The 23,243-nt window shown below is 40.9% G+C and overlaps 1 protein-coding gene across 2 annotated transcripts; it reads right to left on the bottom strand.

The window, feature by feature from the left end:
• Positions 1 to 231: 231 nt before the first annotated feature.
• Positions 232 to 18,261, bottom strand: SPTY2D1 (SPT2 chromatin protein domain containing 1). 2 transcript variants are annotated; one of them, XM_040067927.2, is made up of 6 exons: positions 17,936 to 18,261; positions 9,155 to 9,269; positions 6,194 to 7,750; positions 5,257 to 5,410; positions 5,054 to 5,131; positions 232 to 3,812 (listed from the first exon to the last, which is right to left on the bottom strand). In XM_040067927.2, exons 1-6 carry the CDS (start codon positions 17,993 to 17,995, stop codon positions 3,716 to 3,718), a joined length of 2,061 nt encoding a protein of 686 aa, XP_039923861.1. In that variant the 5' UTR covers positions 17,996 to 18,261; the 3' UTR covers positions 232 to 3,715. The 2 variants fall into 2 exon arrangements, with proteins under 2 accessions (XP_039923861.1, XP_039923862.1); XM_040067928.2 differs by having other exon boundaries at positions 350 to 3,812; positions 18,085 to 18,238.
• Between the last annotated feature and the right edge of the window lie 4,982 nt (positions 18,262 to 23,243).

The following is a 23,243-nucleotide window of genomic DNA, read 5'->3' as shown; positions in this document are numbered from 1 at the left end:
GTATATTATTCTAAATGCATGTTCCTCCAAATACTACGTCAGAGCCTAAACTGCAGGAGACACTTTTCTGAAGGCTTAAGTGACTCCATTACATACCTTCTTGCTGGCTGCATGAGAACCATTCACTGAGAACATTCAGACTGACACTGTTGTATCTGAGAGTTCAGAGGAAACAGCAGAAAGTAATTCTGATGAGTCTTCCATAAAAGTAAACCATTGAGAAATAGCAGTAAAATGTTTAATGCCTGTAATTTATTGTATACATACTCAGCAAAATTTATATGCATTTGGTGTGTGCTAAAGTATACACTTCCTTGACAGCACCAGAGCAGGTAAGCTATGTACGAGTTTTTAACCTGATTTGTCACATTGTGTAAAAAGACACTGTGCACACATGATATCCCCAAAGGAAAAAAAATCATTGGCTAAAACTAGAACTACCCTTATTTACACACTAACACTTTAATATTGCATCACACCCACTCACCAAAATAAATAGAAGCACATTCATCACAATTTAAACACCAGTCTCTCCATATATTTATTTTCTTTCTGACACGTTTTGGTCTCCAGAAATATGCTATATCTAGAAATATGTATCAGCTACTAGATTGCGTTACAAAATGCAAAAAAAAAAAAAAAAAATAGAAAATTAGTTTTCCTGGACAATATTTTGAGCTTTACACAAAAATAAATCCAGATTTTCATAGAGATCTCATATACTTCTTCAAAGATTTTTATTTTAAAGCACAGCACATAGTTTCACACTAAGGCTTCCTGTGATACGTAAAACCTTGGCCTCCAAAAGACATCACTGTAAAGTGAAGTACAGCTCAAGTGTAAATACAAGACATTTTCAAAAAGTAATCATCAGTAGAAAGTGCCCTTCATTTGATTTAGCATTAGCAGTAAAGAAGTAGCTACCTTAATTGTGCAATCAAAGCCAGACCTGCAAGGGTTTTATGAAAAGTACGTAATTTCACACTCTCAAGTTCAAGGATAACAGAATCTGAGATAGCAGGAACCAACATTTTTATTCTCCTACATTCATTATTTTTTGACACAACTTAGTAAAAAGGCACGTTGTCAAAACGGTGAATTAAAAATCCAAAAAACAAACCAGAATTTCCTTAAATACAATTAATTCATTAGCTGAACATCCAATCCTGATAAACCAATGTAAGCATTCTTCCAGTTTTTCTTCACCTCAAATTCAGATGCACTTTGGAAGTACTGAAATACTGTCATTAGATGAATACTATTAATCTGGCAAACAGTAAACAGGTTTTGGGATACAAGGTCAGGAATTAAAAAATGAGTTTAGTTCCTTCCTAGCTGACATACAAATACGCAACATATATGCAAGCACACTAAAAGCCAAACATTTGTACAAAATAGGAAACTCATCATCATCCCATGCCAATTATGAGAAAGTACTTCTTGACTGTAAAATTACAAATGTGTCCTTGAATAATTTTTCCTATGGAAGAGACAAAATCTAAGCAATGATCACTGTATGAAGCAAGTGTCTTAGGGAGGCTAGCAGAGTACATTCCAATCACCATCTAAATTACAAAGTGCTTTACAGATTAAGAAGTTTAACTGATTTTGCATGGTTACATAATCAAAGTGGTGAAATAATCAGGTTTTACTTAACCTGTATTTGTCTGAAATGCAGATTTCTTTCCCAACTGAACCAACTTCAATTTATATATTTTCTTTTGCTTCATAAGATTTTTTTCTCCCCAACCAGGCAGGAAGTTGCTCACAAATGATAGAGCTGTCTGGGTTGATGGACCTCAAGTCATTCTCCAACTAAAAAGAATTAAAAAGTACAAATCCAGAACCTGATCATGGTCCCAAAGTTCATTGTCCTGAATGGGTAATTCTAGAAACCAGAAAATCTCCAACAGGAAATCTGAGATGGTCCCAATGCAGCAGAGAATACAACACACTTCTAGACAATGAGGTTACACTATCGTGCATGGTCTGAAGTGCATACTGAGAAACAGTTTTTGTTAGTTAATAGAGAAACTACAGAGGAGCAACAATGGTATCTTCACCTGGGCTCCATGTTAACTAATACTGAGACAGTCTATAGAATCTATACCAGTAGCTTACGTGAGTGTTTTGCTGAGGCAGTGAAATGGTACACCATTAACAGAAAACATCTTAAAAAAGCTAAGCTGTTTTTTCTTACATTAAGAATCAGATGTTTAAACTTGAGCAGCTTCCAAGACTGTTTCTTACAGGCTGCTATCTGAACTGCTTCCTAGAAGCAGCACTGTTAAGAATAGCCCCAATATTGTTATTTTCCATAAGGTAATTTTTCCTTTTTCCCCACCCCCAGCCAATGCCCAAAGCCCTTTTTGTACTTTTAAAAGTATTTCTAGCATTAAAACATAATGGTCTGAAGCAGCTGAAGGCAGATACTACCAATGGAGTCCTGGAGCTCAAGGCAAAGCTGAGTAGTGACACTGGTGAGCTTTGCAGGGGAACATGGGGAAATTCAAGTAGATGCAACACCAGATTTGAGCTTCTGTGCAAATTCTCTGTGCAACTCCTGTAGACTTACATGAACCCTGTGCTGATTGTAAACAAATTCAGTTACTGAAACAAACAGTCCTTAAGTGCATAGTTAGAAATAATGTGCAAATATGGGTATTAAGGTAAGTAACTGAACTAACTCTCCTACTATACATATTTTAGGATTTTGGCTTGCTGAAATCAATCACAAGTATTAGTTAACATGGTAAGACTGAAAAGCTGCAAATGCATTCTAACGAAACTTAATTCTGATATTCTGAACAGTAAAACTAATTAGATAAATGATTACTTCACATTTTGTATAATTTAACCATCGGATGTTTAATGCAAGAAAAAACACAAATTGTAAAAGCAGCAGAAGCTGTTAAACAAATCTGAAGGTTTACGGGGCAGGAGAAGAATGCCCAAGCATATGCTTGAGCCCAAAAGCACAGGTTACGTACAAACACTAGAAGTTTCTGTTTCCAGGGTGTGTGTTTCTCATACTGAATTAGACTGGCACTGGAATTCCAGACACAGCAAAAGCCAACAATCTTTTGGCCATATCCATCACTGCACAGTTTGCAAATGACATGCACTTTTCTGTTTAGAAATAAAGAGGTTCAAATTATTTTTATGGGTCCTCAAATCAAAAGATCGGCAGCACTTTATTGCCTTAAACACTTTTGGGCTGTGGCTGAATTTACACCAAAGCTGCTGCTGTACAGAAGATATTTTAACACTTTGAGGCTCATGTTGGGAGACGGGGCAGGATATAGAGCAATCTCTTCAAGTCTCAAGAAATATTAGGGAGCAAGAATGCTATTCCTTTCTTTCAACTGAATGCAAAATTAGTTTACTGGTACGTGGCCCACACAGTTCCAAGTTAGTGCATAGCTAGTCAGTATTTCTGCTGGCATCTTGAACTGGTTTAATCAATGGAAACATCTATTAATTTTATTCCATTTAATATGCATTAGTGCATTAATTTCTTCATAAAAAAACAACCCTGCCAAGTATTAAAAATAAATATCTTATTTAGGTCAAACTAAAGCCTTGCTTTTCAGTACTTTAATCCCTTTAAATATTCTTTTACCCTCTAACAAGCAAATGGAAACTGAAGTAGAATAAGAGGTGTATGGAGGCAGAGGGGAGCAGAAACGTGAACGAAGTCAACACCATAAGTCAGTTAACGTGTCCTCAGCTTCTTAGACTGTCTCTTGCGTTTCAGTTCTTCTTCTTCCCGTCTCAGTTCTTCCAAGTCTTCCTGAACACCAAGTCTCAAGCTGCCAAACAAGATTAAATCCTTTACATGCTACTCAGGACACTTGGGGCTTTACTTCAACACACCCAAAAAAGCAATGCTAAAAGTACTACAGTTGATTCGAATAGTAACTTCATATCAGATCTTCTTTAATTATAGAATGAATGCAGCTTTAAGAAATTATTTTTTTTTAATCATAAGATCAGAATCAAATATTTCAAGGGAAAAAGATATTCAAAACATCTGTCAAAAAAATAAAGATTGTATAAAAAATTAATAAATACATAAAATCTTTTTTTCACTCCCAAAAAGCAGCTACTGAAACACATCCATTGAAAAAGTAAAATTGAATTTAACTCAACTTTCTTATCTCCACGTCCTTTATGCTACATGTGTAGTTAAAAGTGAGCTAGGAATTCAACTCAGCAAAACCTCACTCTAAGATGTCAACAGAAAGTTTGGTTAACAGCAATATCACTTTAAAACGCTATTTATTTCTCCTAACTCCACTGAACAGACTATAGCTTTCCATGGGCAGCAACTATGCCTCAGGAGCCAGGAAGAATAAGGACACTGACTATAACTCCAAAGATGCAAGCTTCTAATGCTCAAGGCACCTTCTGAATAACCATATAAAAATTACAGTAGAACAAAAGAATTTGGTGACTCCGTGCATTCCAATGTTTGCATTTTCTATTAAAAAACCTTTATAGTTTTCACAAAGCTTGTCCCACTACTCATTTAAAAACAAAGAATCAGTTTATGACATAAGAATTATACAGGCCCAAAGGCCAAAACCAACATGAAAATATCTTCATTTAAATTTAAATAGGTGACTATAAAAGCTCGTTCAGCATACTTTTAATACTTCTATAGAAATAGACACACACACCTGTATAGATAAAAACACATAAAATTTCCAGACAAACTAACAGAATATTGTAATGCTTGGGACAAATTAAAGGATTTGTAATTTCAACTCAAATGCATAATTTGAAAAAGATTTTTGGAAATGAATTAGTTTTGTTTTTGACTGGCTCTTAACAAGCAAGGCTTGTGATAGATAAGGACATACATTACTTATTTAGTGTATCCACCACTGTCTGTATGAATTCCATCTTTTACTTAAGCTTTCTTATAAAAAATTGTAAGGCTTCTTTACATCTGCTGTAAAAAACAGAGTGGATATTTGCTAGCTTAGCCCTTTAACTTCGGCAACAAACAAACTTGGCAATTTGTATCCAAGTTCAAATCCATGCATACCTCCTAGCTTCTTCTTTCTGTTGCTCTCTCCAGCTGCTCTCCATATAACGTAAGGCATAATCACTTTCATCTTTGTACCTGAAAATTGAATCAGCTTTTATTACATTGAAAAACACCTAATGATGTAATATCCTTTCTCAGGAAGAATAATTACTTGTTCTACTGCTTGTTCTGCAGTATCTTAAAATTGTTACTTTTCTTACCTTTTCCGGTCATAGCCAAATATTTCCCGAATATGTTTTGATATTTCTTCCTGAGGTTCCCCTTCATCTTCAATGAAGTCATCCATTTCAGAGTCATATTCATCATCATCATCTTCTATTTGTCTCTTGTAACTAATAGGTGGTCTTCCAAGACCTAAATGACAGGAGAGAATAAAATCATTAACTAATAACATGAACATAATTTTAATTTAACAGTACTTGTCCTTGCTATACCTTGGGCATAGCCATTTTCCAGGCTTCAAGGCGGAAAACTTCTGCCTCAAGTTAACCAGCATTTCTCAGAAACTCTGCAAGAGGAAATACTTCCTCTGAGTTGTGCTAGAGGAGATTAACTATCAGTATCAGCAATGGCATCCTGAGAAAACCACTCGGCAGATATCTGTTCTTTGTTCAGGGCCTTCCAGGCCCTGAACAATACATTCTGCTCTTGCTCCTGATCAGAAACAAATTTTTAGAATGGCTTGTCACTGTTAAGATAAATCTGCCAAAATACTGAAATGTAACACCTGTGAGTGATTTCTCATCTAGCCCTTCAAGCATCTGCTATTTAATACACTACAAAGTTTTAGAGACCAACTATTAAGCAATGCTGGAAGCAAATCCCTCAATTCTTTTCCTTCTAACAGCATTCGTATACCAGTATACCAGAGGCTGTTTAGTTTTCTTCCATATGGTACTTCACACCACCTGTATTTCAAAAATTACGAGCAATCGGTAAAAATAAATGAAATAAATTAAAAGCTGCTATATTTAATTTTGCTTCAAATATTAAACTGTTCTTATCTGAGTTTCACTTGGGCTTTTTCCAGTTCTTCTCTCCACTGGGGGACAGGACAAGAGAGCAGCTGCACGGTACTTAGTTGCCAGTTAGTTAAATCATAACAGTGAAAAAATTCTTTGTTCTATAAACACATACCTCGTGGATGAAGCACAGGCCTATGCCCTGGAAAAGGTCTCATTCCATTCATCTGTCCATTGCTAGGTCTCGTGACGAGGTTTTTAGAAGAAATGGTTTCTGACACAACAGTACACTTGGGTTTCATAGCTGTGCCTGGGCTGCTGCCTGGTCGCACAGGTCCTGCGCTTGTGCTGATGCCCGGCCTCCCTGGTCCAGTGCCCAGGCTGCTGCCTGGTCGCTTGGCTCCTGCGCTTGGACTGATTCCTGGCCTTCCTGGTCCCGTTCCCAGGCTGCTGCCTGGTCGCCCTGGTCCTATGTTTGTGCTGCTGCCCGGCCTTCCCGGTCCGGTGCCCAAGCTGTCGCCTGGTTGCTTAAGTCCCACGCCTGAGCTGCTGCCTGGTCGTCCAGGGCTTGAGTTGCCCATTGGCCTTCCTGGTCCCACGCCCGAGCCACCTCCTGGTCGCCCAGGTCCTGTGGCTGAGCTGCTGCCCAGTCGCCCAGGTCCTGAGCTTAAACCGCTTCCTGGCCTTCCAGGTCCCACACCAGAGCTGCTGCTTGACCGCCCCGCTCCTGCATTTGAACCACCCCCGGGATGTCCAGGCCCTCCCTTCCCTAAGCTGCTGCCAGATCGTTTGGCTTTGGAGCTGATTCCAGGTTGAAGGGCTGCAGGTTTTCCTGGTTTTGCATGGGCAGACTTTTTCAGGCCAGATTCTTTTGCAGATGGCATTCTCTGAGCCCCACTGGCCATGGGTTTTGAAGGTGCCACTTGAGAGCTCGAGCCAGACTTTCTAATGCTGTTGACAGGTAATTTATTATGACTGCTAGCAGAAGAGCTTTTTAAGGAACCATTTTGTGATTTTTTTTCCATTTGATCAAGTCTGGCAGAAGATGATGACCGTGGGTGTTTTTCAGTCAATGCTGGTGCTTTGGATTTCTTATCGATACCACCCATAGAAAGCAACAGATTGCTTTTAGATGTGGAATGTTTATCTACTGAGCTTTTATTAAGTTTTGTGTTTACAGATGTTTTTTGAGAAGACAGTTTTTTTGAAGAACTGGATATCCCTGTAGTCTTAATCTCCTTCTCACTTTTCTTATGCATTTCTGCTTTTTTGTTTTTGCGTCCCAAAAACTCCCTCTCTCTCAATTCTTCTGCTGTTCTGGGCCTCTCATCTACCTTTTTCACTGGTTTGATTTCCACTGGTTCATACTGTTTCTTTTCAGCAAGCCTCAAGAGCTCTGCAAAGTTCAGAGGTGCTGGTGCACTTTTGGGAGGTGCCTTTAGTTTCACTGCAGCTTTGGATGGTTTCTCTTCATATTCTTCTTGCTCATGCTCAGATTCTGTCTGACTGTATTCAAGTTGCTCAGTTTCATCTTCTGTTGCATACTCAGCCTCTGGGGCCTGAGCAACATTCTCATAAGCCCTCCTCTTTTTAGGCTTCTCTTCAACAGGAACACCATTATAGCCATAAAAATTATCCTTTGTTCGTGAGGCCATAGCTCTTGCCTTTCTGTCATGTTTCAGTTCAATACGCCTCGCCAAGAGCTGCTCTTTTTTCCTTCTTTCTTCCAGTGCTGCAAGAAAACCAGGAGAAAGTTATGCAAAAGCATTACTTTTTATTTCAGTATTTTCCAAACAAACTACTTAGGACAGTTACTTAAGCACATCTGGCTAATAGCTATCCAAAATAGATGAGAAAGTGACCCCAGGTCTGCCAACAGAACAGGATAACCCACTTGTGTCAGCTGCTCCAACAAAGGCAAGCAATTGACTGAAATGCTGCTATAACAAAACCCATTAAGGATTTTTGAGGGAAGCAGATTTCCAGGATGCTGTGAAAGTGATGGAGAACATTTGTATAAAAAGGTACAGAAGCTATGGGATCTTTTCATAGTGAAGGGAGTTCTGAGACTGAGCAAGAGAATCTTGAGACTGTACAGAACTTTTACTATCAAATGTTTAAGGGGAGTTGAGGAAGGGGAGGGAATAAGAACTGGCAAACAGCTGAAATGTGTATGTGTGTGTAGAGAGATATAGGGGAGACACAGAAGCAGCTGAACACAGATAAGCAAACAGCTGGTCATTACACAAGGGCTCTATCTCCACGGTCTGTCCCATATCCTTTCTGTTCTGGCTTAGCTGTTTTCTGTGTACGTATGCTCTCTATCTTGTGTCTGTGATCTGCTGACAAGAGTCAGGCTGAACTAGACGGTGAATGAGACATCTAAACGCCAAATACTGGACAGACCAAGGAGTGAAGGCCAAATACCAGAAAGACTCATAAAAAGTAAAAATTCCTAGAAAATGGATTGGGCTACTCATACTTTGTGAGCCTATAAGGGTTACCATTCCTTGTTTGTGTTACTCTATTGTCAAGAGCTGTGACAGCACAGGGTGTGCCAGCATGCCTCATGTGGAATTCTTGCTTCTGGCTGGACCTGGCAGCAGGGATAAGGAACAGACTCATGACTAGCCCAGGAGAGGAGGAATAACTTGGGCCATCCAGTTGATCAGATTTTGTTACCTTTAACAAAACATCAGAAGCAATGCAGTACTAGTTTATTCCATAGGCTATTTCAAGGAGATGTAAAAGTGGAGAAATTGTGAATCAGAGACTCTTTAAAATTCACTGTATTGATATGCTAGATTAAGACACAACAATGGCAACTCTTTTCATTTTTTTATACAGATGAAGCTTTTCAAAGTTAAGCTAACAAAATCTGAGATAGTTTTTTGCTCTTCACTTTAACTGCTTTCTTAATCTCCAGCCATAAATCTTAATGTAGCTAACTAATGTTTCAACTCCTTAGGAAAGCAAGCAAACATCCCCAGTCCTTACTTAGTTCTAGCTTTCCCTCAGCATCTGTGCATAAATTCCAGAAACAGACATGCAGCTGTATTTGCAGGAACTTTGAATAAAGTGACAAATACCAAAGAATAAATGAAAGTCTCCCATAGGAGAGATTTTGTACTTTTACCTTTTTTTCTCTTTTCTTCTTCTTGCCGTCTGAGAAATGCTTGCACTGCTGCAGACTCTACGCCCTTGACTTTGGGAACTTTTTTGGGAGGACCAACAGCCAAACTGTATCTTTTCTGCAAAGAACAAAGAAATATGTCAGAAGAGTTAAATGTAAAAATCAGTCTACAAAACTGAGGAGTTGCATAAGAGTCTTGACTTAACTTGACTTAAGCAGAGATGGTATAGAGTACACAATGAATTCCCACTGAAACTGGGACTCATTTGACTCATAGTTGTACTTTCAGGCTGACTAAGGAGCAACCAGCCCCAAGTTCTTAGGAGAAACTTGCAAGCTAGAAAGTGCCTGGGCAAAGGGAGTAGAGGTGTCTTGAAAATTTTTTTGAAAGGTGGTTTCATAACCATCAGAAGAGCAAGATAACCAAAGTCCAGAACAAGACAACAAAACTAAGACAAGGACATCTGTCTTGTCTATACCACTGGCCAGCAGCCAACTACTTCACCCTATAAATTTTACAGTCAGGGTGGGCCTGATTTGACCTCTGCCTGAACTGCAGCGTAACTGGTTGCCAAGTGATCCCTTGAGCAGGGATGCCTCTCAGGGTTAGAAATCTCTTACCTGAAACTAAGAGACCCTTCCTTACCCAAGGTGGAAAGATTCCTTACTCACGACAGTAGGTAACATAGGATGTTGCATGAGTATTATGAAACATTACTAATCCATTCACTCCATATTATCACAAACACTCTATGGATAATCCCATCAGATATATACTACTGACCAAGCCTGAGACTAAGAATGGATCCAGCCACTCTGAGACTCCAAACTGAGTTTAGAATGCAGAGAGTCCACTCAGAAACTTGTAATTCAACAGGACTATGCTTCTTACTTTCTGCATTGCCAGTCCCTGAGAAACATGCTAAATGAACTGATAAATTAATGAATTTCAACTCAACCTTCTTTTTTGTATATTTCTTCCACTAATTAATTAATAAGATGAACTTTGCTTTAAACTTATTAAGCCCTGTTAAACCACTGCTGAACTTTGTTAAATTCCACTGAATTGTCAAATCATTACATCTCAAAATACATTGCTGCCCATCTTTTGAGTGAGCTGCACTCCACTCATCTACAACAGAGGCTCACTCAGCTTTTAGAAGGAATGAACAGGAAACCAGAAGACAGGCAGGGAAGCAAAATGAGCAAAATGCAGTGGACTGCATTAGTAGGAATAAATGGCTGAAATTAGTAGGAATGCAATGGCTGCATTAGTAATGGAATAAAAGCATTTCAGTTCAGCCTGAGCCTTTGACCAATAGGAACCAACTAAAAGCAAACTACAGCCCAAGCTGCCAGAGCCAATTCAACTGCAGACTGCAGGTTCACAGCTGTATTTTCAGCTTGCTTGTAAACATTCATTTCAGTTTCAGGTAACCTAATTCAGCAAAAAGAGATAAATCAACTCAAAAATTTGAATCACTCCGAAAGTTGTAATCAACTTCACCAGCATAATTAATAGGTTGATGTGAAACCAACCATTACTGATTTTAGTTCCTGCTGGCAGTGACCTTAAACACAAAACTGTTGTACATCAAGGAGTTAGTGATCCACACACCAGCTGACCTCAAACTGGTGCAGGCCTGCACTCTACTTACCACCCAAGATCACTGTGACCTCAGCACTGTGACAGAATACACAGCCCCACCTGGCAATTACAGCACTTGCACATGGTCTAATTTGCCAGGAGAAGAAAAGGCTCCAGGGAGATCTTGTTGCAGCCTTTCAGTACTGAAAGGGATCTTATAAGAAAGATGGGGACAATTTTTAGCAGAGACAGTAGCAATAGGACAAGGGGTATTAGTTCTAAACTCAAAGAGGGTAGATTCTGACTAGAAGTTGTTTGATGGGAGTGGTGAAACACTGGCTCAGATTGCCAAGAGAGCCCATAGACTCCCTAGCCCTGGAAACATTCAGGGTCAGGTTGGACAGGGTTCTGTTTGAAAATGTCCCTGCCCATTGCAGGGGAGTTGGACTAGATCACCTTTACTGGGTCCTATTCTATGATTCTGTATCTCATTATATCCTGAAGTGAAGCTGCATGTTTTCATATAACATCCTTTTCCTTGGCAGAGGAAATGATAAACTGTGCTATTAACTTCTCAGGACATCCTGCAAAAGCTCTAAAGACCACAACACTGATTACATGCACCACAGACAGGAACTGCTCAGCTTGCTATGCCTAAAGGTCTGTCCAGTGCTGTTCAACCTGGGGCTCCAGCAACTGAACAGATATAAAATTATCTATGCTACCCCCTTTCTTGCTTCTCTCCTATCTAGTAGATGTTGCTTAAATCAATGTTAAGTGCTCAAGCGCCTCTTACTGGGTGCTATAACAACCACTTGCATTAATGTGCTACACCTGTTCAAACACTGCCATTCACAAATGTACCAGGTTGTGCCTAAAATGGGAAAAAAAGAGGGTTTTTTAAAATTTCTTCCCACAAACAAAATAAAGAAAAAGCAACGAGAAGGAGAGAGACAGTTGCAAAGACAAATGCAATAGAAGGCAGTTAAACCCAGAAGCAGAAGAAAAGTAGAATACATTTAGGAACAAAAGAAATCCAAACCCAAAACTGAGGTTTGGGAGGGTGGTTTTTCTGTTTATTTCAGAAGTAAGCCAATAGATTAAAATCTAAACCAAGATCTCCCACATTAGACATTAAAATCCTCACCAAATGACAGAGGTGTGGAAAAAAAGACACAAATAAAGAGTATCTCTAAAGAGCCACACAAGTCAGCATTTCTATAAGTATATTTGTCCTCATAAAGCCTTATGAATCTTAAATAAACAAAATAAAATATCTGGTAAGGAAAGCTACATCCAAATGTTTTAGAAGCAATAGTCAGGCAGGCTGGCAGCATAACACCCTATAAATGTCAATATCACACAATGGAGGCCTTCATTCTCATTTCTGATTGAAGAGATTCTTGGATTACTTTAATTACTAACATGCAAACCCATAAATGAGCTTGAATACAAATGCACTAAGAAGCAAGGTTTGGAGACTCATTTCTAAACTGCATCCAAAACTGGCTTCAAGAAGAGCAGCTACAATACCAGCCACTTGTAGTCTCCTTGAGTAGTTTCTGAAATGACCAGAGCAGAATTACAAACATGCACCATCCACATACATTGCACATCAAAACTTGCCATGTCACATCACATTAAAGACTTTCTACAGCCAAGCTCATTTACTGAGCTTCACCTCTCTACAAGGAAGTTTACCACAACCTGAGAACCAATTTTCTTGTTTGCCCCAAAAGCGTTCCAGGACTTGACTGCACACGAAACCTGAACTGTGACTCAACATTGCCTCTCAGCTTTTGCTCAAATGTGGCCCATGGCCCTGTGTCCCAAAGAAACCTGGTTTACTCCATTTGAACTGGAACAGACAGAGAGGCAAAGCAATCCACATATTATCAGTCAAAATCCTGTCAGAAATAGGTTGAAGCAAATTAGTACCTTAGAAATTATCTGCAGTACTTTGTAGTATACTCATCTTACTATAATGTCTCTGCAAATTATCTTACAAAGTTAATCAGGTCATGTTTGGCCATTGGTAACCTAATTTGGCAAAGTTTCGTTTAGTTATTGCATTTCAACTGTACCCTCAGTTTCGAAAATTCTGTTTTAAACACTGTGTAGGACTCAAGCATCTTTTCCAGCCTAAATGATTTTATGCCTAAGGAGCACCTTTGAAAACTGCTGAACAGCAGGGACAAATGTAGATTGATCTATTCTGTTGGGAAACCTTATAAAGAATTAAAGTGATGGGGAAGCAGTTTTCAGGCTTTGTTTTGCTGCACTGTGACCAACAGCCCTATCCAGGAGCAGGTTTGTAAAGCAGCTTGACAGACAAGCTCTTTTCTTACTGCCACTAACATGACGTATCATGCAAAATTTAAATTAAGTCTTCCTATCAGTAGCATTTCTTAATACTAACAACTGAAAACACAGCAAAGCAATTAATAAATGAATACCCATTTTCTGTACTATTGTTGATACAAGTTTTGTTCACGTTCTTTCAGTAATAGCATGAAATAACCTGCTGAAGTGTAGCCTTTTTAAAAGCACTGAGCCATAAATGTGTTCCACAAAAACTAATAAAGTGTTTAATACACAGTGTAAATGAATATGCATTTGACTGCAGGTAAAGCAGCCAAAATAAGCCAGCACAGGTCACTACACCATCCAAACATCAGCTGCACTATTCTGGCTTTTAATAACCCTTGCTAAGTTGGTTAAATCAACAGAGGAATAGAAATGTTTAGCCTTCAGGAAAGAGCAGGTCAAGCTGTTCCCAGAACACTGCACTATCTGAGTTGTAAACAGTGATTATTTGCTCTGAAATCACTGACTTCCTTCAAAATGTGGCACATGATCCTGACGAGTTGTAGCTACTTTGATGTCAGCATTTAAGTATCAAATCTTGGACAGAATTTATAAAATGTATAAAATAATTGTAAACCTTTTAGCATCCAAATGAAGCCCTGAGGGGCCTAGATCAAACACCAGCACCAGACAGAAAGTAGTAGAATTGCCTTTAACAATGGTCAATATTTACACAGGTGGCAATGCAAGATCAATGCAGTGATCAATTCTACTAAACCTGATTCTCAAGAAGAGCACCCGTGCAGCTCAGTTACTGCAATGGGCTTGCACAAAGACAATTCCACTTGTGTTATCCACTGCAGGCAACTTGCAGGGGGTCTCACAGCCTGGGGAGATTCTTTTATTTGCTTGTTTTTCACTAGCATGTTACAACACCTTTCCTGTTCTTCCTTATTGTTTGCCAAGACATGCAACCTTCTCCAATGGCAAGTCCCTGTCTCCTTCTCTAAGAATTTAAAATATTCCTTGGGATATATCTTTCTAGGAACATCGGGAATGGTTCATCTACCATGTACATCTTTCTTTGTGTCACTCCTCTGGCAATGCCAGTCCCTTAGAAGGCAGCTTTCCACATTTTAAGTGGCCATTTGTGTTCACTGCCCAGGGACCTCTGCCCTTCATCCTGAACTGGTATTTGCAAAGCTTCTGCTACAGATTCACCACGGGGTTCCCAGCAGCTGACTCTGCAGTGAGACTGTCTTAGAATATACGAATGATCATTTCTCCACTGCTGCTTTCAATTTCTGGTTGTGACAAAGTAAATAGTAGATAACAAGCATGTTTAAATTTGCTTCACTTCAGGTTCTAACAACCCCTACCAAAAGAAAGATAAAAAGCTCAGCTTATCAGCTTATGCTATTTTCCTCTCCCCAAACCAATTCAACAGGTACCTACATTTTATTCTTAAAAAAGCAAAAATTATTTTATTGCAATTTTGCAACTGCTGCCACAACACCCAAGCAGAACCCTTGGCTGGAAAAAATGCAGAGATTCCTTCTATTAAAAGCTGCTTCACACAGAAAAAACCAACAACTTTATGCTTTCCTTTCTATAATGGTATTGTGGTCCCCATTTTCATATGCTTCTGCAAAAAACAGTGACCAGGAATAGGAAAAGCTGGAAATTTTACTAGTCAGCATTTAAACCTTGACAGTCTGGAACTTCATTATCAGGTCAGTCAAGTTGAAAGCAAAAGCCCTCCTCATCCCTGCCAACATTTCACATTGAGTATCTTGAAGTTCCTCCTGTGGAGGCTGATGTAATCCAAAGAATTTTAGGCCCCGTTTTGAGGCAAGTTTTGAGCACACAATAAACACACACACATCAGTTGATGAGAGTTTGGTCCTACAGCAGCAATCTGCACTACACAGCCATTCCCATTATTCCTCATGCAGGGCTTCTCTTGCCTATGGGCAAACACTCTATAATTTGTAGATTAGAATTCGAGGGACAGGCTCTGTAAGCCAAGGTCCTTTGAACAAACTCGGGGATTCTATTAGTGTTTCACTCGACAAATACTTAATTCCTCGAGGCTACTCAGCTTCACTGGAGGTTGCCTTGTATCAGTCTAACTTAAAGCGAGACCTCATAAATGCGGATGTGGATGATTAGCTCTTTCAGTTTTGTGTCACCTCTCTGTGGTTAAATTGTATCAGATTTCTGTAAATTCTGTACACCAAAGTTTCACCCTCTGTTAAAAGGAACTGGGAGCAATATGAGATCTTAATTTTTAATAAATTATTAATGATAATATAAAGGTGCAGTAAAAGCTCATATTTTAAAGAACAGCTGCAATAAAAATATCTGAAAGTGCTTTGCCACGTTATGTGAAATACGTGGCATAATACAGTATACTAATCTCACCAATATAGTGACAACCATGTATTTAAACCTCTCTAAAGTCAGTGGCAGATCTCATAACTGTTATTATGTCTAGTCAAAGCAAGACCACACTGCAAATCTAATGAACTGCTAATATGAACACAGGTAACAAGATACAACAGTGAAACCCCTATGGAATATTAGATGATAAAACCTGGGGCTCTACTCAGCAACTACTGTGAAAATGATTAGCAGCACATCATTAACAGCTTAGACAGTAGTTCGTGTATGTACTGTTTTATTTAGAAACAAAACCTGATGCAACTAACAGGGCACCAAAAGGCTGATTCCAGCAATATTCCTTTTGAATCTGGATTGCCATAGGGAGATGAACAAGCAGATTCATTTTTACAGGGACATGATGTAAAAGCTGCTTTATCCAGGCCCCTCATTTACAAGGCCACATTATTTCTTAGTTTTTATATAGTTTCCACTTTGAACTAAACGCTACCCATATAGTGTGTATATACGTTTATATATACTTTGAATATACACTATTTGTTCATGTCACTGTTTTTCATTACAAAGGGCATGGAATATTTAGTTAGGTGCACTGTAAAGTTTAAAACAATCTTCTCAGAGAAATTCAGAGGACATGCTCATTAATGCAGGAACTAGCATTTCGGGAAACCTGGTAATATATACCAGTAAATGTGTAATTAGTCTATATGGTGGTTTTTAATAGAAGTATTTAAAAAGAATTATATTTTTCTTATATAAACACATGTAATGCACCAGCTTTAATGCAGTGAAGTTGTTTAGATGTCCAGTGATTGTAAAATCTCCATGGGCTCTCTTTTAAAGCCCAGTAGCTGCAAATAGCTTCAAGCAGTGCCAAGTGCAGCTCTGCTTTTGCTCAGAGACTGGGGCCAACTTTAGAGTTAAAAGCTGCACCACTAATGTGCTAAACCAAACTGTTGCAACTACGGATTCAATTGCACTCTCACTCCATGAGTTAATCAGGAATTAGCGAATCCTAATGCTGCCTTTTCTAAATAGAGTAGCTAAACCCTTATTCATTGCACAACAAGTAGGATCCCCTCCCTCCACCATCACATCCGCAATGGAGAATATGGCAGATATTTTATCAATTCGTCATCACGGCTTAAAACGACTTGTGACAAAAAGCAGTGGCACACACAGTAAAGCTGCATGGGGAAGTAAGAGTGTAAGAAGAAGCTTTAAATATCTAAAATAAGAATTATAATAACCCAGTGACAACTCACTGAAACAGCTTAAGACTGATCAAATGGGCATTTAAATATCCTAAAGTATTTCTATATTTGTTATTGTATTTTTTATTTTATGAACCAGATTCCTATGTAGGGTCAGAGACAAATTAAATATGCCTAAATATAAAAAAAGTAGATTTTATAAGATTTTTAAACCCACAATGGAATCTGGTAGATTTCACATCTACCATATGGTCGGTATATATTATCAACTGGGCACACTATTAGGGAACATTACCAAAGTTTTAGTAATGAGACAAAGATAGTGAGATACTAGTTCTGACACCACCAAAATGAAGACACTGTACAATTGAGAGTATGTTTTTTCTGGTTTTCCCCACAGTTTTTTGCTAAAAACAACTACCCCTCATTTACAATGAGCTTAGGCAAACTAATCATAGAACTACAACTCTGGCACTCTGTTGAAGAGCAAACAGAAAAAGTGCCTCCCTAGCTGGTGGCAAGGAGAAAATAGTTTTTATCCAAATAAGCACACATGACTTATAATTTAGGTCCTCCCAGAGGAATGAAACCCGCGATACTAATGTATGAAAAGGCCACGTGCCCTTCCTCCTGCCAGACTTCATCCAGGCAAGTCAAGGGGTTATTTCATACGGAATCCACATGCTACTGATAGCTTGAACCGAAACACAAACTGCAGAAGTACAGACCTCAGAACAATGTTAACAATACAGTAAATGACTGCTGCCAAATCCTCCCCACAGCGCTGTTACACGCTATTCCTTCTCGGCGCAGAGACCGCAGACAACGCAGCCCATTCACCCAAAACTTAATCACTTTGTCTCGAAGTTGCACTTGAGACGTGGCAAACTCGTGTTTTCAGAGCAAACAAAAGGACTTAGCCGGCTTTTAACCACTGCCTTCCCCCGCACCTCCTCTCTGTTCCCGGGATCTCGGCACTGCCAGACCGGGAGGCGCAAGCCACGGCTACCCGCTCCCACCCCGGGGGTTCCCGGCACCTGTTGACAGAAGGGGCCCCTCTCGCCCCTTTCCCGCACACAGATGCTTCTCCAGCCCACAGGAGCGAGCAGACCCGGCCAGCGAGGCGAAAGGCCCAGCAGAACCCGGCGGCGGGCGCTGCCCGGGCGGGGACCGAGGCCCAGGCGAGCAGGGCTCCCGCAGCCACGGGGCCCTGCCCGGGCCCGACCGCCACCGAGCCCCGGCCCCGCGCCCCCCGGCAGCCCCTGAGCTCACCGGCACCGCGTTCAGGCCCTGCTGCTCCGAGGCCATCACGAGAATGTTGCGGAAATCCATGGCCGGGCCGGAACACGGAGGGCTGCGACAACCCCCGCACTCGCTGCCCCCCGCCCGCCGCCTGCTCGGCCCCGCTCGCTTCCGCCTACCCTTTATATAACCTCGCCTGGCGCCAGCGTCACTTCCCCTGTGGGGGTGCCTCGCCAGCGGAAGCGGGGCTGGAAAAGGGGAGGGGAGAGGGAGACGCGTGTTGGGAGCCCCGCAGGACGGCAGGGCCCGGAGCGTTAGTGGGGGCGGCCCGGCCTTATGAGTCCACTCGGGTAGCCCCGGCCCGGCGCTTCTTGCCGCCACCCTCTCACAGCTGGCGCCGATGCCGGGAATTGTCCCTCCACCCACCTCGGCTTCTTCCCTGAAATGCCTTAGAGAGCGGGTGTTTGAGAGGGCGTGGAGTGACGGGACAACGGCTGATGGGGGACTGACAGGGAGTAGGTTTAGATTAGGTGTCACTAAGAAATTCTTTATTGTGAGGGTGGTGAGGCACCGGGACCACTTGCCCAGAGAAGTTGAGGGTTCCCCGTCCCAGGAAGTGGTCAGGGCCAGGTTGGATGGGGCTTGACACAACCTAATCGAGTGAAAGGTGTCCCTGCCCACAGCCGGGGGTCAGAACTAGATGATCTTTAAGGTCCCTTCTGAGACATAAACCTTAGAGAATTAAGGATTTTAGAGGGGTTAAGATTTTAGTTAGAGATAAGCTTTGCTGAAATTAACTAAAGTAGACAGGTAGGCTTTGCTTAAATTAAAAGTTAGTAATTAACAAAGAGAAACTGGGTTTGGGATCATTCTTCTGTGTTAGAATAACTGATTACTTGTCAACTTATGTTTGGTTAGCTGTGTTTATAATGAAGAATACAGAAACGGATAAATAGCTTTTAGGAACATAAGACAATTGTAGGACGACTCTGCCCAGAAACGCATTGAAGAGTCACAAAGACAGGAAATAGGAGTCCTACCAAGGGTTCATTTATCCCATTTGCATTGAAAAGGTAGAAAGGTCAGAACGAGGAAGACTTCTTTTCTTCCTCATTTTGGGGACCCCTCCCCACAAAAAGGACCACTGACCCATTTCAAAGAACAAACTACGCATGCTTAATAGCTTTTGAGCTAATTACCATACCAAGCGGGGAATGGGATGTACCAGGGTTATGAACATGCATTTGTGTTTTGGGTATTCAATACTTTTGTAAATAAAAGGACTCTGTAATCACCTCTCAATTGCGGTGTGTATTTGGGAGCTATCCCGCACACTGTCTGGTGCCGTAATAAACATATACTTTCTAACTTTAAACTGTTAGAGAGTTTTTGTTCGTCACAGATGGGTATTGATACTAGATCAATACCCATGTTTTCTTTAATAAGTCACTTCCATCCCAATCCATTCTATGGTTCTGTGATTACCACCCCCGATTTCGGCCTGGGGTGTGTCAATAAAACATCAAAAACTCCTACCTTCTTACGTTCTTCTTTTTTCCCAATTTTTTTTTTTTTTTTTTTTTTTTTTTTCCCCAGCGACATTGAGAACTGTGGGGTTTTGAAAGGAAAAGGCCTTCGCGGGCAATGGCTAGTAGCTCCAAGCATACCTTGACACCTGCCCCTGTCCTTCCTGCGTTCCCAGCTGCTAGCTCATCCCTGAGTGGACATCAGCTAGGCAGAAATCCTGTAACAAAGGAGGAATGTGGATTAAGTTTCCTCAGCAATCTTTCTTGGCTTATCAAGGCTTCAAAGTTGGTGCTTGGCTTGTAGGGGTGTTACAGTTACTTCAGCAGTGCACTCCCAGCTGCAGGAATACTGCCTGATACAGGGCTCCCAGGGGCAATGCTGACCAGCAGAATGACCAAACAAAATGCTCTCTGTGTGTGTATGTTTAAATATTTTTCTAAGTCTGACAAACCAGAAAATTGTGCAAGAACATCAGCTGACTGAAGACTCTTCCCTTGTATTGGTTACCAGCTCATTTCCTGGATCTGTTATCTGAGATCCATCGGACAAAACTCCTCCACACTGCTCACAGAAATGTGGGCACTGAAAGGAAGCTTTTTCCTTCATTTAATCCCTCTTTAGCATAAATTCTTTAACACTGCTAGTACTTGACAACTCTTCACTTTCAGTTTCTTCAGTTCCTGCTTTTTCCAGTTTCCCTTTGCCTCTCTAGTGCTCTCACTTTTTTGTCATATCTGATATTCCCTTCTCGGCAGCTACATTGCAGCCTGTAAAGATGTCCAGTGAGGCCGTAGCTGGTGGGAGGGACAGGACAATTTATCCGAGCCAGGCATTGCACCAGTTAATTTGCAGGGCCTTTGTAGTTCTTGAGCTACAGGAAATCCAAGTTGTTCCTGTAATGCTTGCTCTGGTATCTCTGCATGGCATCACTCTGTGCAGGGTGGACAGTCCTCCTGAACTACCACTGCTTTTTCTTGGAACAGTCCTGATTTAAACCCTTATCCTGTAAGAACGTAATTCTTCTTTCATTTTCCCTTTTTATTCTCCTCTCCATTTACTGACTTTTGACTTCTGACTCAGAACTGATTACCTCTTATGGTTCCTGCCGTCTTTGTATTATGATTTTCCTAATTTAAAGACTTCCTAGTGTGGTTCTCTTCACAGGCAGTTAGTGGTGCATCAGTTTTCTTCCCATTTTTGGCATTGTGTTTCCCTCTGTGCTACTGTCTATAAGGTTGTGATGCTAATTCCCGGCAGTCTTTTCTGCTACCTCATCACCGCTGTGGTGCTTTCCTCAGAATTTCCCTGCTCTAGCTCGAAATTCCAGTATCTCCGCTGTGCCCTTCCTTGAGAGGCTTTTAATATGACTCAGATTCCTGCATGACAACCGTGTTGGCAGAGCAGTGATTGCTCTTTGATTTTTTTTGCATGGCATTGGAGCTGGCAGGAACACTTGGCTAAATACAGGCTTCATTCTGCTGACTGCGGTCCTCAAGATGAGTGGAGGAAAAATCTCTCACTGCATCTACAAGAGGAGTTACAACCAGGCCAGGGAATGGCATTGCAGCTGCCATCTGTTGCATGTCCCTCTTTGGAAACCCTTAACCACAGTTGTTGCCTTTTCCTGTAAATGACAATACCGTGACATCACTTCCCTCAGAAGAGGGGATTTACCTCCGTGTTTCTCCAGTGGGAGAAATAATAGCACTGTGTAAATGTGTGCTGTGGGCAGTAGCAAGAGACGCTAAGCTGTGCCGAGATTTCCCGACTGCCCCCGTGGCATTTAAACCCAGATGTAGCACAAATTACATGTCAGCACAGTGCCTTGATGTAGCCCAGCCTCTTCTGGCAGACATCCTGCAAAAAATGGGAACGTCTGTGCTGTGTGTGCCTGCACCTGTGCCCTCCCTGTGCCTTCAGTTGCTTCCCCAATTATTTTTCACTCTTCACAACCTCTGCACACATTTACAGTGTGATGAACTGATCCAGACTAGGCTTGTCAGGACTCCCAAGCCCAGCTAGCCTGTCAGCAGCAAGAGAAGAAATAACTTTGTGTCTTTAAGCCAGACTGATATTTCTATAAAATACAAGCAAGGATAGAAAGTGTTTCTTCTTCTTTTGTAACTCTCTGATCTGTCTGATTCTGTGCATGTTTAACATCACCCAAGCTTTGAAAGAATTGTAAAAGTCTGAGAATTTAAACCTACATCTTCCAGAAAACCAATACGCCTCTCAGATCTCCCATCTCTCCTCTCAAACATCTGATTTGTGCTGCTGAAAAAGTTCAGACAGATTTGTTCTTTTTGTGTGTACATTTTTAAGCAAGAACTTGGCTAAATTTTATTTTTCTTAAATTCCTTCACTTTTGGATATTTCTTGTGACTAGAACTGTTTAGAAAAGACTTAGACAATATAGGACAATATTCCACCAGAAAGTGTCTGCAAGTTTTTAATCAGCTATGCTCAACAATAGCTCAGCCCCAGCCATGCACACTTCAGGCATATGACTAATCCTATTAACTTGAAGTTAAGTGTATTAAAGTGTTTAAAGGATTAGAGTCTAAATTACAGGCCATCTGCAGAGGTCAAATATCAAAGGCTGTTCAGAGCCTGAGTTTTAGCATTTTCTGAATGAGTGAATGAGTAATATTTGTGTGAATTTCCCTTTCCCCTTTTCACGCAGTATCCTTTTGGCTGTAGAGTTAAATGGGTGTTCCAATATGGCATTTTTTAACTGACCGGAATCATCCTGGTGTCCAAAAGACAGGTCTCCAGATCATCAGCTGGTTAGACATTAGCAGTGCTGCCATATACTCTCTAAAGAAATTTAGGACTTGGAAAACATGAATTTGAGGAAATCAAGTTTTCATAGTGTCTCGGTTTTAAAAAACAGGTGTCTGCTAAGGAGAGGCAGGCCTCTCTAGGAATGAGGAATTAAATCCTTCCCTCCGTGTTATTATAATTTGGAAGATTAAAGAAAAACTTTTCAGTCAGAGCTATGGGGAAAGGAATAACAGTCCTTTACTAGTAAATATAACAGGACAGACAAAAAACAACAGCAATTATAATAATAGTAAAACAGAACCAAGAACCCCGGGGGCAAACGGTGGAAGCTCCAGCGCTGAGAGCTGGAAGCGGTGGATTGTCCTCGGCAGGCAGGGGGGTGCCCTGGCAGGTGAAGTGAGCAGTGCCGGAGAACCCGCAGCGGCTGGACCTGGGCTGACCCAAAATCCAGCAGGGCAGCGAAGAAACTCCAAATTCCTGGGCGCTCCAACAAATGATAGAATTCCCAGGACCAGACTCCTCCGTTAACCGTGGACTCCAGGCAGCTACCAGTCGCCCGACCGACTGTCCTCCCCGGCAAACCGAGAGCAGTGGGCCCACCATCCTCAGCTCCAGGGAGCTTTTTCCCTCCCCTAAAACTAAGTGATCAACTTCCTTTGTCCGGGTTGAGCACCCTTAAACTATCAGTATTTAGTCTCCTAGCAACTTATGGGGGGGAAAAATTCTACAGGAAACTTAACCCTCAACACATAGTGTAGTGCCAGCCTACTTTACGTGTGTTTCTGATTTGAATTATTAATCACTAAGACTTTTTCCTTATGATATATTAAACAGAAATGGAAAGGAAGAACCTTGAGATGATAATAAGCTGGTCTTGTCAATGTATAACTTAGACATCTAACTTAGATTTATAATTATGGTCTTTGGCTCCAAACAGGAATATCAGAAAAACAGTGGTGGAAATTGCCTTCTTCCTCCCACCCAAAAAGCAAGATCAATTCCATTAGGCAATTTCTGACAGACACTT

The sequence above is a fragment of the Hirundo rustica genome, chromosome 6 (assembly GCF_015227805.2).
Source record: "Hirundo rustica isolate bHirRus1 chromosome 6, bHirRus1.pri.v3, whole genome shotgun sequence".
Classification (NCBI taxonomy): Eukaryota; Metazoa; Chordata; class Aves; order Passeriformes; family Hirundinidae; genus Hirundo; species Hirundo rustica.
This window is presented reverse-complemented; position numbering and strand designations above follow the sequence as displayed.